The sequence below is a fragment of the Panthera tigris genome, chromosome C1 (genome assembly GCF_018350195.1).
Source record: "Panthera tigris isolate Pti1 chromosome C1, P.tigris_Pti1_mat1.1, whole genome shotgun sequence".
NCBI classification, from domain to species: Eukaryota; Metazoa; Chordata; class Mammalia; order Carnivora; family Felidae; genus Panthera; species Panthera tigris.
In genome coordinates this window covers 43,343,734-43,366,933 of record NC_056667.1, presented here as the reverse complement: position 1 = coordinate 43,366,933, position 23,200 = coordinate 43,343,734, and the positions used below count along the sequence as shown (strand labels likewise).

At 37.9% G+C, this 23,200-nt stretch overlaps 1 protein-coding gene and 1 pseudogene across 6 annotated transcripts in view; both read left to right on the top strand.

Moving 5' to 3' along the window:
• The window catches only part of TMEM59 (transmembrane protein 59), a 28,500-nt gene extending 5,566 nt beyond the window's left edge, over nt 1-22,934 (top strand). For 4 of the 6 annotated variants that reach the window (XM_042997258.1, XM_042997257.1, XM_007077171.3 and 1 more), the window contains 7 exons: nt 441-546; nt 2,527-2,621; nt 5,327-5,479; nt 7,027-7,108; nt 7,920-8,004; nt 11,372-11,480; nt 22,288-22,934. In XM_042997258.1, the coding sequence (XP_042853192.1) occupies nt 531-546; nt 2,527-2,621; nt 5,327-5,479; nt 7,027-7,108; nt 7,920-8,004; nt 11,372-11,480; nt 22,288-22,443 (696 nt within the window). In that variant the 5' untranslated portion in view covers nt 441-530 and the 3' untranslated portion in view covers nt 22,444-22,934. The remainder of the gene's footprint in view (nt 1-440; nt 547-2,526; nt 2,622-5,326; nt 5,480-7,026; nt 7,109-7,919; nt 8,005-11,371; nt 11,481-22,287) is intronic. The other 2 variants (XM_015535301.2, XM_007077173.3) reach the window with 1 other exon arrangement.
• LOC102967472 lies at nt 15,720-17,979 on the top strand (annotated as a pseudogene).
• Nucleotides 22,935-23,200: the final 266 nt, after the last annotated feature.

Below are 23,200 nucleotides of genomic sequence, written 5' to 3'. Positions count from 1 at the left end.
TGAAGCCAGTCATACTACTTTTTCTTGAGAAGCCTGATGATTTGTATAAATATTTATGTGGCAGAAGTATGCTATTCATCCTAAGGTACTTGCTCACTCATTTCCACCTCTGCTAAATTTCTGATGATGTCACTGTTGTTTTTATCTCCAATTTTTTTCCCCATAAAATGTGACCTTGGAATATTGGAAAAGTGATACTTTTACCCAGTAGGCTTTTTTCTTGGGTGTCACTTTTAAAATAAGAAACTAAAGCCTCTTTATATGGCAAAGATCTTGGGTATCAATCACCTGGCTCCTATCATATTTCTTTCAGTTATAAAATTTTATTGGACCGTTTATAATAAACCCTACTAACTTTGCTTTCTTTTTGACCTTCTTTTCCCCGAGAGAAAAGTACTGTTTTATTTTTTGGTAATCCTCCTTCTTCTTGAACTCCCTAGGAAGAGGAGTTGTATGCATGTCAGAGAGGTTGCAGGCTGTTTTCAATTTGTCAATTTGTGGATGATGGAATTGATTTAAATCGGACCAAAATGGAATGTGAATCTGGTAAGATGCTATGCTAATGATATCAGCAATATATAACATTCTGCTTTCTTTGGGTTATGTTATGCTCTTTATGTCTTTTCCTCAGAAAATGGCAAGCATATTGTTTAAACTAATTTCGTGCATATTTTAATTATTATGAAGTCAGAGTTGTAGCAGCAGCTGCTAGAAATTTCACGGGCTTTAAATTTCATCTGTAGGAGTCCCCGCTGTATGAAAGTAGAGTGTTCCTATGAAACCTTTCATAAGCCACAATGGCATAAAGCAAAGCAATTCCCCTTAATTTACATGGAAAAATTTTTGAGTGCTTTTAGACCCAAAAAATAACCTCTCTTAGGCTTTTCTGATACTTTAGGACACATCTTGCTAACGGATGCACAAAATAAATCAAGATAAAACACAGATGCTCACACAGTTCAAAGCCATGGTGGCCTGACGCTGAGATGCTGAGCGTTGTTCCCAGGGAAGGAGGTTGGTGGTGCCGCTCTTGCTGCTTGAGGGCGCGCTGCCTCTGTGGGGGCTCACTGCGGAACACTTGCTGAACGCTGTTTTCACTTTCTTTTTTGAAAAGCACAAATCCTCTTTTGATTTCTTTTGGTTAGCAAAAATAGGTATGAACTTCCGAAAAGTAGGGGATACTTCTGTTTGTTGAGACAATATTTATTTTGTACTATGGATAGGACACCTTTGTTTAACCAAGCATTTGGTTTAAATGCAGTAGTAATTACCCTTCTCATAATTCATCACTACCTTTTCAGTGGATAGTATAATTTTCCAAAGCCTTTCAATCATAGGCCAGTTAATTTAGCTCCAAGTTTTTGTTTTTTTTTACTGAATCAGACCTTTGACTCACTATTTAATAGTGTATTCTTTGTGGGTCATGCCGATAAAAGAAGTAACCAAAGTCTTTGTCATCTCTTAAACCACTGTTTTTACCTTTTGCTGAAAGAGATGTGTTTAATAAAAGAAGACTGTAATCGAGACAAAACTGACATTTAACTTTTTAAAGAACTGTAATGGAATTTTCTCCATTCATTACATCATGCTGTTTCCTCAGTGTAGCAGGAAGTACCTCTCTTCTCCCTATCACTATGCCATGACTCCTATCCAGTCTCCTTGATATCATAACTTTACTTTTTATGGCTCAGTCTCCTAACTGGCCATCTTTCTGTTTGCTTAGTGCAGTTCAGTTTATGATCTAACACCTTTGAGAAGTATATTACAAATGCATGACTGGGTTGGAAAGAAATAAAAGATTGTTATAGTGGTAAAGTGTTCTATGTCACAGGAAAGAAATGGCTCTAGTGAACTAAATGAGAGGGTATATACTCATTTCAACTTCAGAATCCTACTACAGAACATTTTCTAAGTTCAGTTTGTCAGAATTTAGGGTGTTAGGCTGATTGCTTTGTTTTTCCTTGCCGTGGGAATACCCTTGATTCTCAGCGAAATGATCTAATTCTTTACAGTAATATCATACATTTGTGTTGATCATTAAAATATATTGTTTTGTTCAACTCCATGAAGTAGGTGATGCTATTTCCATTTTAAAAATACAGAAGTCAATAGTTGGAGAGGTTAAACAGCACAGCCCAGGTCACATACACAGCCAAGTGTGTATGGTGCCAAAACTTATGCCAGACCTGTGTTTTTTCCACTTTACAGCCTTAGCTGTGAGGATTCCCTTATTATGAATGTTATCGTATAGCCTGAGCCTGAGTGTGTAATCAGTAGATTTATACCCGAAACATCAGACATGTGAGAGGTAGAAGATATGGGGTTTATTAAAAATAATATATTTGCTACTATTACCAAATTTGAGAATTCATATTGATAAAATGCTTTTTAAGTATAAGAAATTTTTATATAAAATGCCAAGTCCCTTCTTTTCTATCCTTCCCCCTTTTCTTTTCTTCCTTCTTTCTCCTTTTCTTCTTTCCTCTCTCTCTTTTTCCTTGTAATTTGACTGTTTTTCTCTTACAGCATGTACGGAAGCATATTCCCAATCTGATGAGCAATATGCTTGCCATCTTGGTTGCCAGAATCAGCTGCCATTCGCTGAACTGAGACAAGAACAAGTACGAAACAATACTGCCTTTCAAAATTGCCTGCTTAAATTGCACTGACTTGTATTGAAGTGTTTATCGCCCACTTGATACTATTTTAGTGTTATATTTTATAATTAGTTTTCAGCAAACAAATTGTATGTTTGCAAATAGAAAACTCAACTGCATAATTACTTTTGTATAATGCTTTACTGTTAAAAGTTCCAAAAGTTCTGTTCACATCCATAATCTCTTTTGTTTTTTCTCTCGGTCCACTACATTATCCCCATTTTGCATATGAAAAAACTGAGGCTCAGAGAAGTTGATAGTTCAGAGTCATTTTTTTCCACCCCAACTGCCATTGCCTTACTTCCTTACTTAAATCATCATTATTTCATTATTTCTCATCTGTATTACTAAACTTCCAGACTATTTTCCCACTTTACCCGCTTCTAGTCCATCCTTTAGTCTTTGTTCAGATGTTTATTTTCTAAATGGAACTGTCATCATGTTATTCTCCTATCTTATATTCTTCAGTACCAGTACCTCCCATTACATACAGGAGTAAGTCCAAACCACTTATCACAGCCTGGCTCCTGATTTCCTCTCTTATGTCATCTTTCTTCCCCACCCCTCATACTCTGCCCTCCAAACATACTGGAAAAAATTTGTTCAGAGGAAATATACTTACATGGTAAAGAACTCAAAAGGTAAAAAGAGTATGTAGTGAAATATCTCGTACCCCTGTATCTTTTAATCATTCAGTTTTTCTCCATTAATGTAGCAAGTGTTACCAAGACAGGTATTTTATGCATATACAAGGAAACAGATATTCTTTCTTTTTTTAAAATACAAGTATACACAAAGAATGTCTAATTTTTTTTTTTTTTTTTTTTTTTTACTGCATAATCCATTATAGATGTGTCTAGTTAAGCAGTCTCTTATTTGGAAATGTACCTTGTTTCTAATCTTTTTCATTTATAAGCGATGTTGCCTACTTTGCACATTTATACGAATAGAATAAAACCTGTCAAATTGCTGAGTAAGAGGTATCTGTATTTTTAATTTTGAGAAATAGAGCAAAATTGCTCTTTGTGGAATTTTACCAATTTTTTAACTCGAGGTATAATTCACATACTATAAAATTCACCCTTCTAAAGTATTCAATAGTTGTTACTATATTCACAAAGTTATGCAACCATCACACTGTCTAATTCCAGGAATTTTTATCACCCCAAAAAGAAATCCCCTACCCACTCCTTTCCTCCTTCCCCCCTTCCCCGACTCCTGAAAATGTACCACTTTTAAGGTAGTTTAAATTTATGTTTCTCTTATTATGATTAATGTTAAACATGTTTTCTAATTTTTAAGAGTCGTTTTTTTTTCTCTTAATTGTATACATAGTGGACAGTTCTTAATTTTTACAGTATGATGAGTTATTACGTGCTTCTGTTTCTTCTACTCTCCATCCTTCTATTGAATCCCCTTGATTCAGGACAGGTGTCATTTCCTGTGTGAAGCCTTAACCACTCCTCACTCTGGTTTGGGTTAGGTGCCTCTCTCCATAGACATGTATTACCCTATTTTTAACCTCTGTCCTATATAGATTACACAGATTAAACACAGGTGTACGTTGATGTATAAAATACACATGGTCCCTGATATCCTAAAATTTATAATCTCAGTGAATACTTGTTTGGTGAATTAATCAATGAAAGATTTCACAGCTATTAGTGGGGAAATTGGATCATGAATATAGGTCTTTTGATTCTAAAAACTGATCTCTTACCCCGTAATGCCTCTCTTGAAATACAGCAGAACAAAAGCTATCTCTAGAGTTCAGCAAATGGTATCTCATACTTGTGCTCTAGAGGGGCCCACTGCTGCTAATAAATAAGCAAAGAAGTCAGAATTGGGGGAATGGGGACATGAAACCAATTAATGTTAAAATGAGTAGCTTATATATTAGGAGCTGAATATATATAGCCCATAAATACTCCCCTCACCCTGCCCTATTATCAGATGTCTTACATTTGATGCATATATTCTTTTGATTGATTTTTTTCCTTCCCCTTTTCCATCAGCGTTCATTGTAGAATGATTTTCATTTATTTTTGAGAGAAAGTGCATGCAAGTGTGAGCAGGGGAGGGGCAGAGAGAGAGAGAGAGAGAGAATGGGAGACACAGAATCTGAAGAGAGAGAGAGAGAGAGAGAGAGAGAGAGACACAGAATCTGAAGCAGGCTCCAGGCTCTGAGCTGTCAACACAGAGCCCAATGCAGGGCTCGAACTCACAAATGGTGGGATCATGACCTGAGCTGAGGTCAGATGCTTAACTGACTGAGCCACCCAGTCGCCCCTAGAATGATTTATTTTACATGAAAACATCAAAGATGAGGATGGTATAATTTCTCCCTCCCCCTTCTATCTCTTGAGTCCTTGCTAATCCTTTTTTGATCAAATCTTAAGATTCTCCAAAATGTATTTTGGGACCTAATTCAAAAGCCTGATAGAGGTGACAGGTAGTTTATATGTGTGTTTGGTGATAAATTAAAGTAGCCTGGGATATTAAGCTTTATCACAGTTAATTTGCATAGATAACTAAGAGATTAATGCTAGTAGAATCACTTAACTTTTTATTCTCTGTCTCAATCAGGATTTGAAGAATGTTGATTAAGTTTGTTCTCTTGAATATACATATATAAAAATAATATATGATTTTATTTTATTTTTTTGAAGCTCATGTCCCTGATGCCAAAAATGCATCTACTTTTCCCTCTAACTCTGGTAAGGTCATTCTGGAGTGACATGATGGACTCTGCACAGAGCTTCATAACCTCTTCCTGGACTTTCTATCTTCAAGCTGATGATGGAAAAATAGTGATATTCCAGGTAATGACTATGCTTCAGAGATTCATCTAAATACTGACAAGAGTAAATGTACATGTCTTAAATGAATGTCTTGGCATAGAGCCATATACATCATCAAATAATAATTACTAATTTGACCTACATTAAAACATTGGGCATCAGGGCACAGTGTGACTTATTCTTCTGTCTACCCATTGGAAGCCTGTGGAAGCCCCGCTGATCCTTATCTAACAAGAATTCTGAGTCTTCTAAATTTTATAGTGGTTAAATTGATGAAATTAAACCACTAGATATGAGAGATAAGAATAATAAATATACTTTGAATGTAAATAATGGCATGTCTATATATCACATACGGATATTAAAGAAAAGCAATATGACATAATTTTTAGCTTTTTATAGTGCTTTTTCTCATAATTCTTGTAAGAGCTTGTTAAAGAAGCATATTGCCTCCTAGAGAAGTAACTTTTCTCCTACCTCATTATTTACCATGTGATGTGATGATAATAGCTGCTTTTCTTGAAGGTTCTTAGGTACTAGGCATTTACATATATTATCTCAAATCTTTGCATACCTTCCTGAGGTTGTATTATCCCTATTTTATTGATAAGGAAACAGTCTAACTTTTTAAGATCACCCTGCCAGTAGGTAACAGAATTAGACTTAAGACAGGTCACTTTTCGCTCTCAGGCGCATATCACACCCTACCATGCTATCTTCCTTTTAATTTGGTACTTAAATTCCTCAAATGTACCACAAACTATGTTGTGGCACTTTACCCCATGTAATAAAGTAAACCTTTTAATATTGCTAATAGAATGGCTCACTGTAAGGCTACCATGTAATTTTTAGCACTATCCTGAGTCTTGGGTCCTCTGTACATAATTTGGTAATAAGTAAAACACAGAAGGACTTTTTTCTCTTTAAATTTTTGAATAAGTTCTGTGTCCTAAAGCTAATTAGCTTTTAAAGCTTGAGTTGAATGTGAGAGTAGAGCCCTCATTCATTCCTGATTGGATGTGAGATTAGCTTTGTTTCTTTGTATCAAGTGTAACTACAATGGAGAAACCCCCACTCCATAGAGCTCCATAGAGGATGAAAAGTATGGAGTGTTTAGCTATAATGTATGAGTTACTCATACTGACGGAAGAATGGAATGTTTCAGATGAGAAAAATAGAGGTAATACTAGTGTAGCCCAAAATTTCAGCAGCCTGCTAAATTATTCTTTTTTCAACTAGAATTAGAACTCATTTTTGCAGGGTATGATATTTAATGCAGTATGTTGTCATTTGTCCCTGCTTTTTAATTTTTTTAATGCTGTCAGAAAGTTAAACTGACTAGATACTTGATGATGCCAGAAATCTGTCTGTTTCTTTGCAAGGCACTCGATCTGATGTTTAGGAAGTGCAATTAAAATATATTGTGGTAAATGTGTTTTATTTTTTATACCATACTTCTGTTACTTTTTCTCAATTCGAATGTTTATACAGATGATGTGTTATAGAACTTGTTACTTAGAAAAGCATAAGAAGTACAAATGGCTTAATTGCTTTCATTATCATTTTAGTCTAAGCCAGAAATCCAGTATGCACCACAGTTGGAGCAAGAGCCTACAAATTTGAAAGAATCGTCGCTAAGCAAAATGTCCTGTAAGTTTTATTTCTAGTAGCTTGGGATAACAACATTAGCAAATCTGGTTGTGGTCTGGAATTAGTTGTATGATTATTCTTACACTAATAGAAAGTGAACAAATAACTCTTAAACAGTGGTTCTCAAACTTTAGCTTGCATTAGGATCTGAAGAGCTTGTTAGAACAGATTTCTGAGCCCCACTTCCCAAGGTTCCAATTTACTAGATCTGGGATAGGACCTGAGAATTTGCATTCCTAACAAGTTCCCAGATTTTGTTGATGCTGCTGGTCAGGGGATCACACTTTGAGAACCTATAGTATAAAAACATGTAATTGGCTTTGAAGGATATTTTGACTATAAACTAGTAAGATATTGTGATATTTCCTAATATGCTAACCAAATAGTGAAATCAGCCCAAAGGTGTGAGTTCCTGTTCTATTTACTTATATACTAGAAATAAATTTTAACTTACAGGAATATAAAACATCAACCTAAAGCTGAGCTCACCTTTTAAAATGTACTGGCTCATACCTTATTTTAGATACTGATTTAATTAATTTTTGAATTATTTTGTAATTAGAATTAAACAGAATGTAATTAAACAGAAAGCAACGTCAGTAAGAATTTGGAAATAAAATAGGAAATCCATAACGTGGTAGAATATCCATTTGGTTTTTAATGTGCCAGAGGAACTTGCATTCATTATCAACGTATCAGATTACACTTCTAAAAACAACTGGGTGTCTGTACAGTGAATGTATCTAGGAGTAGTCATCTGAGGCTAGCTCTTGGGATACAGGATATCATAAATTGTACCTTGTTATTTCAGCAGATCTGCAAATGAGAAGTTCTCAAACACACAGGAACTATCTTGAAGATGGAGAAAGTGATGGCTTTTTGAGATGTCTCTCTCTGTATGTATTCCTGTTTATTTATATGTAGAGGAGGTAGAATCTGGCTTGTAGCAGATGCATTCCTTTTTATTATTTTAAAATTATATTTGGGGTACCTGGGGGCTCAGTCAGTTAAGCGTCCACCTCTTGATTTCAGCTCAGGGCACGATCTCCTGGTACGTGAGATCGAGCCCTGCATTGGGCCCTGCACTGACAGCACAGAGCCTGCTTGGGATTTTCTGTCCCTCTCTTTCTGCCTCTCCCCACTCGTGCGCGCACACACTCTCCCTCTCTCTCAAAATAAATAAGTAAAATATGAAAAAATAAAATTATACAAGCTGCTCAAAAGTAAAAAACTTTTTTAAAACCCTTTTCCTGCCAAACTTGTACTTTGGGATATTTTAGTTTGTTTAAAAGGTAATATACTACTGTAATAAAACTCAAGCAGGTAGTTTTTTTTTCACAATACCAAAGCATTTTTGTTCTTGTTAAGATTCCTTGATTTATTACGTTCAGAAATGTGCTTCTCCAGACATTTAAAATAAGCTTTAAAGTATGTCTGAATGGTTTGGGGTTGGATTTTGTTTTTATCTACATAGCCATCTGGGGCACCTGGGTGGCTCAGTGGATTAAGCGCCTGGCTTCGGCTCAGGTCATGATCTCACAGTTTGTGAGTTCGAGCCCCACATCGGGCTCTGTGCTGACAGCTTAGAGCCTGGAGCCTGCTTTGAATTCTGTGTCTCCCTCTCTCTGCTTCTCCCCCACTCATGTTCTGTCTCTCTCTCTCCTTCAAAAATAAATAAAAACATGAAAAAAATATGTATGCTTCTTCTCCTCCATAGAGTTCTGATATGAGCTCTCCCCCTATATCCACCTCCATCCCTCCAAAAAAAAAAAAAAAAAAAGATAAAGACAGTGGCCTGGAGCACTTACTGATAATCATCTACTCACCAGACAAAGCATTTGGTAAACCAATGCCTGCCCTCACGGTGTGTATACTCCAGTATATGCTGTTCTGTCTCAAGTGTAACACTGCAGTAGTCTAAACTGCCCACTTCTTTCATTTCTTACAATAGAAATAGTTTCTCGACAGGTTTTGTCAGGTATCAGTAGGGTTATCTGGCACCTAAAAATTAATACCTTTTACCAAATTATTTAAAGACTAGGTAAGAAAATGGGGCTTTAACTTTAAATTTTCCCTTCCTTTCATCTCTAAACCTGCTTTTGACCTTGGCAGAATATGGGCAATTTTTCCTCTCTCTAATATTTTGGATCTTTGTTGTAGTTTGCTGGTCTTAGGAAACCTAAATAATCACCTAATCTTGAGTTACAGCTTATTCTCAATAGTATACTACCTGGTAGCTTATTGGTGACTTACACTCTTTAGCATTTTATCGTTATATTTCATGTAGTTCTTTTAAATCTAACATTTTAGAAGTAATTTTGTAAATGTTTAATTTATGAAAAAAGTAACTTTATAACTAGAGTTTTAATGCCTAGAAATTTCTGTGCACAAACATGAATTATAATAATATTCTACATTTTAATAAAAAATACTCTTTTTTTTGTTGTTAATGTTTTCCCCCCCTCAGTGAGCTCATTTGGCTCTTAGAACAGTACACTGTGATAAGTAGGTGGGTCAGAGGTGAATTGCCCACCCCTAAGGTTATATATACCCACTATGTTAAAGTGCAAACCTAGCTTTTCTAAACCTACATCTTTTACTTGTCCTGTTCTGCTATAGTTGTCTTTTCTAAAGGGTCATGAGTTTTTCATGATGAATGCAAGATCACCTGGCCAGTCAGTTGAATCTGGCTCTTAACTGCAGTGCTTTTTATTGTACTGTATAGCTGTTATAGAGGTACCCTTAGCTTCTAGAATGGAAATTGAGGTCAACTCATTTTTCCACTTGCCGTTTCTTCTCAAAGAGTCTATTGTGTACCAAGAACTGTGTTAGGGACTTTGAACCTAAAGAAAGAATTTCAGTCTCTGACTCTATGGAGTTCTCAGGTCTAATATGGTAGAGACGGACATGCAAACAGTCAACGGTGGTGATTGCTGTGTGTCACATACACATACACATCTCTCATATACAGAATACAAGGAATATACCTTCAAAGGGAGGATTGACAAAGGAAATAGAAATAAGTCTTAAATAATGAATAGAGAGTTTTGCTAGTTGTAGCAGATTTAATTTTTTTTCCAGTTATGCTGGCTTCCTACTAAATACATAAAGTGTGTTACTATGTATGGAGAGTCAGGAGAATCGGGGATTTGACCAAACCAGGTGGACAGGAACTAGGTAGGAGCAGGCAAGTAATCAAATCTAAGTATTAGGAAGAGGCTTCTATGTGAAGGATAGAAGATCAGATTGGAGAGCTGTGGTAACTCCTGAACAGAAGAGAGAAGAGATAGTTGAGAATCTGTAGGATCGTTTTATTGTGGAAGTTGAAGAAGCAGATTGATTGTACACTGAGCCCCTGTTTTCTGGCTTAACTAGTTGTCACTAGAATCCAGATATCAAGTATATTCTTCTCATTTCGTGGAAGGAAATTCCTTAGTACTCGGGTTAGGGCTGGGATATGTAAAGTGGGTGTTGTTTTTTTTTTTTTTTTCATGAAAAATGTTGTCTACTGTTATCTTTCTAAATTGGAATACTTAAAACATCATATAGACGTTCCCTGCTTTTAGATGCAGTGCATTTTTCAGTGTCCACCTCTTTTGCCCACACACAGTGACTCCGCATACCTTTTCTTTAGCATGTTCAAGTGTTGGCAAACCATCAAGTAAATGGGTTACAGTGGTAAGTATAGACCTTTTGTCAGGCAGTATCGGATGAGCACAGATGTGAAAATCAGACTACCTGCCTTAAGTATCAGTTTATTCAGAACTGGACTACCAGATATTTAAAAATAGCTTGACTTTTGTTTTTATTATTGTTTCGCAAACAATAGGTCAATTATAGAAAAAACTCCAGTTGCTAATTCTTATAACTGGCCAATTTTATGATATTTTAAACATAAGAGAAATTTAACTATCTGTTTATTAAGGTATGCTATAATGGGTACAGAATGCCTCATAATAGATGCGCTTTTGTAAATTGGTCCATGGGTTCGAACCCAGCATTGGGCTCTGTGCTGACAGCTCAGAGCCTGGAGCCTGCTTCAGATTCTGTGTCTCCTTCTCTCTCTACCCCTCCCCCACTTTTGCTCTGTCTCTCAACAATAAATATTTAAAAAAAAAAATCTAACAAATAGTTTTAAAGGTAGTACATGTGAAGTTTTAATTGTATTATTAAACTAAATACATCAGGTTGATTGCCTTTAATTATTAAGAATCTCCTTCTTTTTACATTAGGAAATTTTAACATGACTAACTTGTTTTTCAGTAACTCTGGATGGATTTTAACCACGACTCTCGTCCTCTCGGTGATGGTACTGCTCTGGATTTGTTGTGCAACTGTTGCCACGGCTGTGGAGCAGTACGTTCCCTCCGAGGTAAATTTAATTCCAACCCTTTGGCCGTTTGAAGTATGAGCCATATGATTTACCGTTTTGAACGCCTCATTTGTTAACTAGAGGAACAAGGCCTTTCTGTTAATGGAATGAGAGAAGATTAGGTGGTTTTAATCACACAGATGCGTGTCGGCACACATGGAAATGGCGGGTTTGCAGCAGAAGAATCACTGTTCCCAGTTCTCTGTGATGCTACCAGAGTGACACATATGTTGGCTGGTTTGAGTAAGGTGTCTCTCTTTCCCTGGTTTTTTGAGCATAGAGAGAACTTGGTGATACCAGTTTCTAAGGTGATATGTAAGAAGGAAGACTTGTAGAACTACTTAAAATTTTAAATTAATTGCCACAGATGTTCAGCAGGAATTGCTGCTTTAGAAGTGACATGGCTGGAGTATTTGGTTTTGAGTTACTGTGTGCTGTTATCTAACCCTGACAGAGGTGGAAGACGATTGTGACTTCCTTGGTAATTAAAATTTAACTGGCCCGAGAAACCTAACTGTGTAAAGGATTTTTGTTTGCGGAAAAGACTATAATTTGGTGACTCAACTTAGCTTTCAAGAAAAGAAAGTTATTTATGTGACTGTATAGGGAATAATAATGTCTGTTGACATCAAATCCAACTGAAAGAAACTTTAGTTTTCCTGTGCCTCCAAAGTGTAATAGAAAAAGACTTAAAAGAAGAAAGAGAAATTAAAATAGAATCGAATAAATAGTTAGGACGTGCCTACCATGGTGCTTGAACAATAATAGCCTTATCTGAGTAGACTAAAAAGGTAGTTTTTAAAGATAGGTTTTATTTAATATAAGGTTACACATGAGTAATGATTACGATATTTCATATTTTTTATTAAGATACTGTGTGATACAAGCAGCTAGAAACTGGGACAGGATAATGTTGGTAACTAACATTTATAGAGTTCTTTAAAATGTACAAAATATTTTCATGTATCTTCTATGTCTAGCAATACTCTGGAGCAGGTTTTCTTACCATTTTGTAGATGAGTAAATAGGCTTACAAAGTCTAGGTGACTTTCCTGGATTTCCACAGCTATGAAAATATTGAGGCTGGAATTCAGCTTATGTCTTTTGACTTGCGACTCCTGTTTTTTTTCCTGTATACATACCACCTTTCCCATGGCTAATAAGGTGGCACAAATAGGAAACGTACAAAGTGTTAAGGAAAGCACAGTCTATGTGCGGAGATTGTCAGGGAGGGCTTTTGGATAATGGGGGTCTTGACCTGAATTTTGGAAAATGGCTAGTAAGGTATAGGTTAGCAGAGAGAGGAGGGTGGATAATTTTCCCAAGTACAGGCAAGAATAAGCTGTCAGTGACGGACTGTAAGGAATTGACTTAATTAAAAGAACTTAGGAAATTAAACAAAATGAATAAAGTTAGGATTAGGAAGAACCTTGAACTGTGGAAGTATTAGAGAATGAGTAAATTTCTATAGAACTCATCTGTTTATGATATGAACATACTAATAACATCCTCTGGCTACATTATCTACTTGTGTTCTTGTTCAGTTCTGTTGTCCATATTTTAATCATTTTTTTATTCTTGATAAAACCGAAATTACTTATGTAACATAGGAATGCCTTGGCCTGTTCCTTTAGAGCTGCCCCATGCTCTCTCTAAACCCTCGTGACAACAAAGCTACAAACCTCTATTACTAAATCTTTGTTGATCCCCACCCACCCTGTGGCACTTCGTTCCTTGCTTTTTGTATGTCAGCACAGCTCCTTCTCCTTACTCCCCATAGAGATTCCATAGAGATTGGTCTGGAATCCCCAAAATTCCATAGAGATTGGTCTGGAGATTGCCGGGAAGGACTGAATGGCTGGCCTCAGGCAGAATGTACTTTGTAAGTCCACCACAAGCTGGATCCTGGTCCCCAGGCCTGACTGACGTTGAGCACTTTCTCGCAGACACCCTTCTAGGTGTTTTACCTGAATTGGCACATGGGGTCCTTTCAGGAACTCTGTGAGATGGCTGCTGTTATCATTCCCATTTCCCAGGTAGGAAGACTGTAAAAGAGAGTGTTTAATTTCCCCAGTGTCACCTACCAGTAGTGGTGGAACCAGAATTTAAACCCGGGGAATCTGACTCCAAAGCTAGTACCCTGAAGTGTCTTTAGTTAGCCTGAAATCATAAACAGCAGGGTTGATTATGTGGTTCATCTCAGGACTGATCTCCCCGTGGGACCTCTTTGACACTAGGAAGATAGATACCACCCGGACCACGTGGTTCATGTTTTTGCGCCAGGATCTTCAAATTCTCTCCTATCCAAACAGTTCATAGGTGGACATTTCATAGTTTTTCCTCTCTTATCGCCTTACTTGACTTAGTGGAGATGACTGCTTCTCATCGTGGCTTTGGTTACATCTTATAGACCTGGGGCTCTTTCCCTCCCTTTTAGATGACTCTTGATCTTCTCTTCTGTTCAGATGTTGTCTCTGCTCTGATGAATTTTGTTTTGATTGTATAGCTTGAATTCTGTGAGAAATTTTCTCTCCTGTTTTCCAAGTTCTTTGGGGAAACACCTCACTTGTTGCCACATATGCCCCCACATGCTTGTGATCATAAAACCTAAGGCATCAGCACCACGCAGAGTCCTGTGGGCAGCTGGTATATTCCCCCCAGATACCTGCCATATGGATGTTACTTTCTCACCCCTCTCTAGAACTCTACTGCATATCCTTAACAATCAAAATTATGGCTCCATCTTCAAAGGACCTGTGCTTTTCTAAGAAAATAGATTTTCTAGAAAAACGTGTGGAAAACAGCCGCTTAGATTCTCTGCTCTTAGGCTTTACTTTGTAATGCGAAACCACACTTTGGCTAAGTAATAATGTAGTTTTAACTATTGTTTTCTCATTATAAAAATTGCATATATTTACTGTCGAAATTTGTAAAGTACGTATAAAGAAACAAAAAAGTCAGTCACCATCCAAAACTATCATGGTGTTTCCATTTTAGCAAATTTCTTTTCAGCACAAATAATTTTTAATATTGGGAAACCTGGGTGGCTCAGTCGGTTAAGCGTCTGACTTCGGCTCAGGTCATGATCTCATGGTTTGTGGGTTCGAGCCCTGCGTCGAGCTCCATGCTGACAGCTCAGAGCCTGGAGCCTGCTTCTGATTCTGTCTCTGGCTCTCTCTGCCCCTCCCCCGCTTGTGCTCTCTCTGTCTCTAAAATAAATAAACGTTAAAAAATTTTTAATAATAATTTTTAATACATATTGTTAATATTTTTTTTTTGTTTCAAAATATCTCTGTCCCTGGTATTTGTTCCTCTATTTACTGTAAAAAATAGCTGAAACTTAGTACTAGAAAAATTACTCGGTTTTCTTGGCCAAAAGCCACCTATTTTAAAACTTTACTTTCATAAAGCCTTTTTGTTGATTTTATTATTGAAACACAAATTATTTCTGACCCCTCTCCATAGTAACAGGAGGCTTCATTTTAAGTTCCACAAGTATAACTCATGTGTGAGCCATGTTACTTATATGTTGTTAAATTACTTACATATATAATCCTGTGTGTTTGTAGGAAATCATAGGCCTGCTGAGAGTCTCTCTTCAGTACTGATCTGGTATCTGAGAGCTCAAACATGAAATATAAAAAGCTTCCTTTTCGGTCACTACAAACAAAGCTTAAAATGGTGGTAATAAAGGTCAAGAGTGTGGTCTTAGGAACTTACTAGCAGCCTTGTTTTTCTTATTTAGGAAAGCTCTGTAATAATTTATCTTTAGCCTGCTTTGCACATAGTAGGTACTCATCATTTATCATTTGATTATAATGACCAGAAAGAGTTGGCAAAGAATTTCATTTGTTTGGTTGATCTTAAAGCAGTGTCATTTATAAAGATTTTGATTCTCTTTTCTCTCCTTTTTTCCTATTTCACATTTTTAATGTCATTTTTGAAATTTCATGGCATGACGCTTTCTCTTGTTGAGCTATCCATTTAAGATAAAGAGTTGTCATTCATAGTGGCCCTTGTCAGGAAGGTCAAACTTGACATGTGAGATCAGGATGTAGCAGTATTGGATTATTCATTCCTAGAGATCAGAGGGAAATTTTCTGTTGCAACAGATGGTGATATAGATGCTGTTCAGTGTTCCCATCTGTGTGCTTCCTTTTTTCTTATTTTTCAAGATCGTAATACTCTGATTTCATGCGGTCAGTTAGAAAGGGTTTTATCTCTCTTGAGCAACTCCTATGCAGCCTTGTTGCAGAGTGTGAGCCAGACACAGTCCCTGCCCGCCCTGCTCTGTAGTGCGTGTAGCTTTTCTCCTTTATGGTGCCTGAGGTAGTATACCATGGAGTGGAGAAGATGGAGACTTTTGCCTTCCAGGCAGAAATTGTCTGATTCTTATTTCTTGTCATCAATACTTTTTATTCCAAAAAGGAAGTTTTCCTTTGGGAGTTGATCAGTAATGCTTCTGATGCTTTGAACCAGATTCACTATGAGAGCCTGACAGGCCCTTCCAAGTTGGACAGTGCTAAAAAGTTGAAAATTGACATCCCAGTCCCAAGGAACATAACGCTGACTCTGGTGGACACAGGTTGGCATAACCAAAGCTGACCTCATAAGTAATTTGGGAACCATTGCCAAGTCAGGTACTAAAGCATTTACGGAGGCTCTTTAGGCTGGTGCAGACATCGCCATGATTGGACAGTTTGGTGTTGGCCTTTATTCTGCCTCCCTGGTAGCAGAGAAAGTGGTTGTGATCACAAAGCACAATGATGATGAGCAGTATGCTTGGGAATCTTCTGCTGGAGTCTCCTTCACTGTACATGCAGACCATGGTGAGCCCATTGGCTAGGCTACCGAAGTGATCCTCTACCTTAAGACCGGACACAGTACTTCGGAGAGTCAGGTCAAAGAAGTGGTGAAGAAGCACTCACAGTTCATAGGTTATGTTATCACCCTTTATTTGGAGAAGGAACAAGAGAGAGAAATCATTGATAATGAGGCAGAGGAAGAGAAAGGTGAGAAAGAAGATAAGGATAATGAGGGGAAGCCAAAGACTGGCGATGTATGCTCAGATGAGGAGGATGATAGCAGGAAGGACAACAAAAAGAAAACAAGACTAAGGAGAAATATATTTGTCAGGAAGAACTGAACAAGACTAAACCCATTTGGACCATAAACCTGATGATACCACCCAGGAGGAATATGCAGAGTTCTACAAGAGCCTTACCAATGACTGGGAAGACCGCTTGGTAATCAAGCACTTACCTCTAAAAGATGAATTGGAATTCAGAGCATTGCTGTTCATCCCCTGTTGGGCCCCTTTTGACCTCCGAAAGCAAGAGTAAAAAGAAAAATAACAAATTCTCCATCTGCCATCTGTTCATTATGAACAGCTGTGATGAGTTGCTATGGGAGTATCTCAACTTCATCCATGGTTGTGGTTGCCTCTGAGTACCTGCCCCTCAGCATCTCCTGAGAATGCAGCAGAGCAAAATCTCGAAGGTCATTTGCAAAAGCATTGTCAATAAGTGCCTTGAGTTCTTCTTTGAGCTGGCAGAAGACAAGGAGAATTATAAGAAATTGTATGAGCCAATCTCTAAAAAGTTAAAACTTGGAATTCTTCGAGACTTGACTAATTGGCAACTCCTTTCCGAGCTGCTGCACTGTCACACCTCCCAGTCTAGAGATGAGGTGAGTTCTCTGTCAAAATATGTCTCTCACATGAAGGAGACCCAGAAGTCCATCTGTTACATCACTGGTGAGAACAAAGAGCAGGTTGTCAACTCTGCTCTTGTGGAGCAAATGTGGAAGCAGGGCTTCAAGGTAGATGACTGAGCCTACTGACTATACTGCACGTAGCAGCTCAAGGAGTTTGATGTGAAAAGTCTGGTCTCAGTTACCAAGGAGGGCGTGAGCTACCTGAGAATGAAGAGGAGAAGAAGAAAATGGAGGAGAGTAAGGCCAAGTTTGAGAACCTCTGCAAACTCATGAAAGAAATCTTGGATAAGAAGGTGACAGTTTCCAGTAGGCTTACGTCTTCACCCTGCTGCATTATGACTAATGCACTTAGCTAACGCAGAACAGATCATATCCCAGGCACTTTGGGATAACTCTACAATGGGCAATAGGATGGCCAGAAAGCGCCTGGAGCTTAACACTGACCACCCCGTTGTGCAGACACTGCACCAAAAGGCAGAGGCACATAAGAATGATACGGTTGTCAAGGATCTGGTGGCGCTGGTATTTGAAACTCCACTCCTGTCTTCTGGCCTGCCACTTGAGGATCCCCAGGCCCACTCCAGCTGTCTCTACCTCATGGTCAAACTAGGCCCGGGCATTGATACACATGAAGTGGCAGCACAGGAACCCAGTGCTGCTCTTCCTGATGAGAGCCTCCCCTTGAGGGTGACGAGGATGCCTCCCGCATGGAAGAAGTAGATGAGGGGGCGCCTGGGTGGCTCAGTTGGTTAAGCGTCCCGACTTCGGCTCAGGTCATGATCTTGCGGTCCGTGAGTTCGAGCCCCACGTCAGGCTCTGTGCTGACTGCTCACAGCCTGGAGCCTGTTTCAGATTCTGTGTCTCCCTCTCTCTCTGACCCTCCCCCGTTCATGCTCTGTCTCTCTCTGTCTCAAAAATAAACGTTAAAAAAAAATTAAAAAAAAAAAGTAGATGAGGAGTTTCTGCTTGCAGAAGTTGTGCCCTCAGCATAGTGTCCCCATGGCTCTCCTAGTAGCCCTGAGTGGCTCTGGGCTACCTCGTTCCCTCTGCTGATACCTAGTGGGTTTTTTTCCTCTCCTGTCTTTCTAAGGCAGTATCCAAGGGCCTCAAACCCTATTTCTTCCCACATTTGACATTAGGTTTGGATGTATGTTGTGGGGGGTTTTGTTTATTTTGTTCAGAATTCTAACTGCAAAATAAGATGCAGTTTTCTACAAAGAAAAAAGGCTTTTAGAAGACTCCTAATAACATTCATGTTAGTATATCACATACATTTATGAGTAACTTGATATGTGCCAAGCTCTGTTCAAGGCACTAGAGATACAATTGAGAATATTATGATCAAGATGGAATGATAAAGGCTTCCAAGACCTGGGAAGTAGAGTAAATATGTCTTAAACTGTAATAAGGGGGCACCTGGGTGGTTTAGTCAGTTAAGCATCAGACTCTTGATTTCAGCTCAGGTCATGATCTTGTAGTTTCCTGAATTCAAGCCTTAAGTCAGGCTCTGCACAGTCAGCACAGAGCCTGCTTGGGATTCTTCCTGTCTCTCTGCCCCTCCCCTGCTTGTGTTCTCCCTAAAAGTAAATAAATTTAAAAATAAAAAACTGTAATAAGCATTATTTTTTTAACTTAAAAAAGACCAAAAACCGTGCTGTTCTGAAGTATTAAGTCTGATTAGAGTCAGAAAATCAGAAAACAGTGTAAATGCCACAGCTTTTAAATGCAAATTCTGTTAAGAAACTGAGTTTGAGAGATTTAAGTAACTTATCCACGATCCCATAACTGGTTAGTGGCAGAATGAGGCCTAAAACCCAAATACATATTTATTAATTTACTTTTTAACTTGTAGAAGTACTAATGCATGTGAATTAAATTGTCTTCCTTTTCTTCACTTCTCAGATAAACCAGTTAATAGTTTAACAATTTTTCCAAGTAGCTGCCACTTTTTAATTTTATCTTCCGTTTTTATTTTTGTCTTTGATCTTCTATTTTATCTTCCATTTTTTGTTTTATCAACTTCAGACATCATCTAAGGTCTTCCTACTGAAGAATGAGGAACTTGGTTCACTTATACTCTGTCCCACCTCACCTTGTCTCTCCATGCTCTTGTTTTTGTAATGTGAATTTTGTACACTTCTAGTGATCTACTTGAACTCCTCATACTTCCTTACCTTCTCCTTTCTTCCCGTAGTCTCTCTCTCAGTTTTCATTAGTTATTATGACCCTTGACAATAAAATGTAAATATTAATTATTTATATATCCCTCTGTGCTTTTCTAATAGATTAGTTTGAAAAATTAAAATCCAGGGGCGCCTGGGTGGCTCAGTCGGTAAGTGTTCGATTTTGGCTTAGGTCATGATCTCATGGTTCGGTAGACCCCACATCAGGCTCTCTGTCAGTGCACAGCCTGCTTCAGATCCTCTGTCCCCCTCTCTCTCTGCCCCTCCACCCACCCACCCCCCACCCCTACATGTGTGCTCTCGCTCTCTCTCGCTCTCTCTCAAAAATAAAAATAGGGTGCCTGGGTGGCTCAGTCGGTTAAGCTTCCAGCTCTTGATTTCAGCTCAGGTCATGATCTCACAGTTTGTGAGTTTTCGTCAGACTCTGTGCTGACAGCATGGAGCCTGCTTGGGATTCTCCTTTCTTCCTCTCTCTCTCTGCCACTCCCCTGATCATACTCTCTCTGTATCTCTCAAAATAAATAAATAAAAACTTTTAAAAAATATTAAAAACATTAAAATCCAGTAGATAGCATTTACAATATGATTATGTAAATATGCAAAATAGAACCAAATACAGTGGTGATTAGAGTCACATAAAAGCAAATGTAAACCTGAATTACTTAAAATTTTCCCAAGAGAATCTTCCAAATATCTTTGCTTAATGGAACCTTTTATTGTTTGTTCTAGCCTTCTTCTCATTTTCTAAGTCATCTCAACTGCTACTGTTTCTCGTATTCGGTATGTTTCGCTTTCTTGAATTCTTTTATTTTGCTGGAGTACTTTCTTAAGTAGTTGTTTTTCATAAAGGATACTTGGATGGTAAACTTACCAAGTTAACACTTTTGAAAAGCTCTCTGTTGTACACTTATATTTAATTGGAATTTGAGAGTTCAGAGCAGTCACAAAATCAGTATACCTACTGGTTACAGAGTGTCCATATACTCCCATTCATTTCTCTGCACACATTTTACACTTTTACCCTGTTCTAGGTAGCTTCTTCCACGTGGATGTTTGAGATCACTGAAACTGGTCCTGGTCACTGCTTCAAAGTCTAAATGCCGTTAGGGTCGTGAAAGTATCTCTCTCTCTCGCCGTGCCCCAGAGCAAATTAGCACCTGTTAGTTCTGGGGTTTAAGGGGAGGCCACAGCATATCAGATTTATGTCCAGTCCATCAACCACTGAATTTGTCTGGAAGATACTCCCTTACTGGAAAAGTGTAAGGTACTGGGCTGCCTCCTTGTTGTAGAATAGTTGTTGCCTTGCAACCATAGGCAGCAGGCTACATCTGAAACACGTTCAAGTAAACAACCATCGTGACGATCTCTTGTAGAACATTTTCATCACCCCAGAAAGAAACGTCCTACTTACTAGTAGTCTCTCCCCACTGCCTCCCAAGCACCACCACTACCACCACCACCCTGAGCCATAGACACCCAAAATGTGGTCTCTTATGAATGACCTCTTTCACCTACCATAATGTTTCCAGGGCTCATCCATGTTATAGCATGTAGTAGTAGTTCATAGATACTTAACCTCATGAAAGTGCTCTTTATTCAGCATCTTTTAAAAGTACCTTTCTGGGGTGCCTGGGTGGCTCAGTCGGTTAAGCGTCTGACTTCGGCTCAAGTCATGATCTCACGGTTCGTGAGTTCGAGCCCTGCATCGGGCTCTGTGCTGACAGCTTGAAGCCTGGAGCCTGCTTCAGATTTGTGTGTCCCTCTCTCTCTGCCTCTCCCCCGCTCACTCTCTGTCTCTCTCTCTCCTTCAAGTATAAAAATAAAAACATTAAAAAATTTTATAAAAGAAAATAAATAAAAAGTAAAAGTACCTTTCCAACATCAAGTACTTCTAGGTGGTTTTGCTTTATAATGTAGTCAATTTCCCTGTCAATAGCATCAGCACTTCAATTTTTTTTTTTTTTTTAACGTTTTATTTATTTTTGAGACGGGGAGAGACAGAGCATGAACGTGGAGGGTCAGAGAGAGGGAGACACAGAATCTGAAACAGGCTCCAGGCTCTGAGCTGTCAGCACAGAGCCCGATGCAGGGCTCGAACTCACAGACTATGAGATCATGACCCGAGCCGAAGTCGGCCGCTTAACCGACTGAGCCACCCAGGCACCCCAGCACTTCAATTTTTAACTGATAGATTCAGAGGTTTGTTGCTGTATGACTTAACAAAACTACCCATTATTTAGTAAAAACTTCTCACTTTGCTTTTCTGCCTTTAGGAGATAGACCTAGTCTAAATAGGCCTACTCTGAAAAGATATTAATGTTGCCATTATACTCCAGTGAGTTTTATGATATTTACATTGATTCTGTTTTATGCTTTCATTCTTTTGTTGGCAATATCTTCTTGAATATGATAGTAACAATTTGAGGAGCTTTTTATATATTTCTGAAGACCTTTCTATCCATGTTAAAGTGTTTCATGTATATCCTTTCTTCTACTCATAGCTTTTTAAAAGTATCCTTTTTCAATGTGTCAAGTTAAAACTTACCCCACATCTCATTCAGAGAACTAAGATCTTAAAGGAATCGATCACCTGACATATCAAATATCCAGAATCAGTGCTCTTGGTTTGACCACACTAATTCCACTGAAACCTGAGCAATTTTTCTTGATACTCAGTTGCTATACCTCTATGTATTTTAAGCTGGGACCTGTGGAAAAATTTTCTTTGGCCATCCATTGGGAGCTGAATCGCTTATCAGTAACATTGAGTAAAAGCATTCTTCATTCTTGAGGACGTCGGTAGAGTTTTTGTTTCTGTTTTACCAAATACCTGTAGATTAAATTACTATTTGAGGATGTACTCAGAGAGGTTCTTAACTATTGTAATACGCATTGATTTTCTTTTGCAGAAGCTGAGTATCTATGGTGACTTGGAATTTGTGAACGAACAAAAGCTAAACAGATATCCAGCTTCCTCTCTGGTGGTTGTTAGATCTAAAGCTGAAGACCATGAAGAAGCAGGGCCTCTACCTGCAAAAGTGAATCTTGCTCATTCAGAAATTTAAGCTTTTTTTTTTTCTTTTTTAAAGTAAAGGGTAATAGACATCTACATTTCCCTTCCTCATAGAGCTTTTAAAAATGGTTTCATTGGATATAGGGCTTAAAAATCACTATAAACTGCAAATAAAGTTACCCAGATCTGTGAAGACTGTATTTGCTGTAACTTTATCTGTAATTTCTTTTCTAGTAATTTAAGAGACAGATATTTGAGATTGCATTTTTATTTTACTAATATCTGTAGCTATTTTATTATTTACATTGTTTTGTTTGGTTTTTTTTTCTTAGCCAAATTGTGTAAGTTGATCATTGCTCTTCCCCTCCTCCTACCATGATAGTATCTGTCGTCTTAGTTAATAAACTGAATACTCGGTAGGATTTGATGCTTCTGCTCAGAAATGGCCCACAAGCTGTATTTTGAAATTTAGCAGGAAATGCCCTTTATGACACTACATTTTCAGTTGTGTTGACTGAAGTCATTAAAATTTTATTTGAATAATTATGTGCCAAAATTTGAGTTAATATACTCTTGATTTTCCAGATCTTCCCCTTTCACCCCAACCCAACCTAGAAAAGAATTATGAAATGTTCTATGTCTGTCGCTATATAATATGATGATCAGAGAACAAACTGAAGCAAAAATGACTCTCTCAGAAGTTCATTTTATGTTATTTTGTATAGGCTATAGAGTTTTTGCTGGATGAGTAGTTCCAAAAAACGATTTTTCTGTGTTAGAAAGCATATCAAGTATAAGTTTCAGAGAAA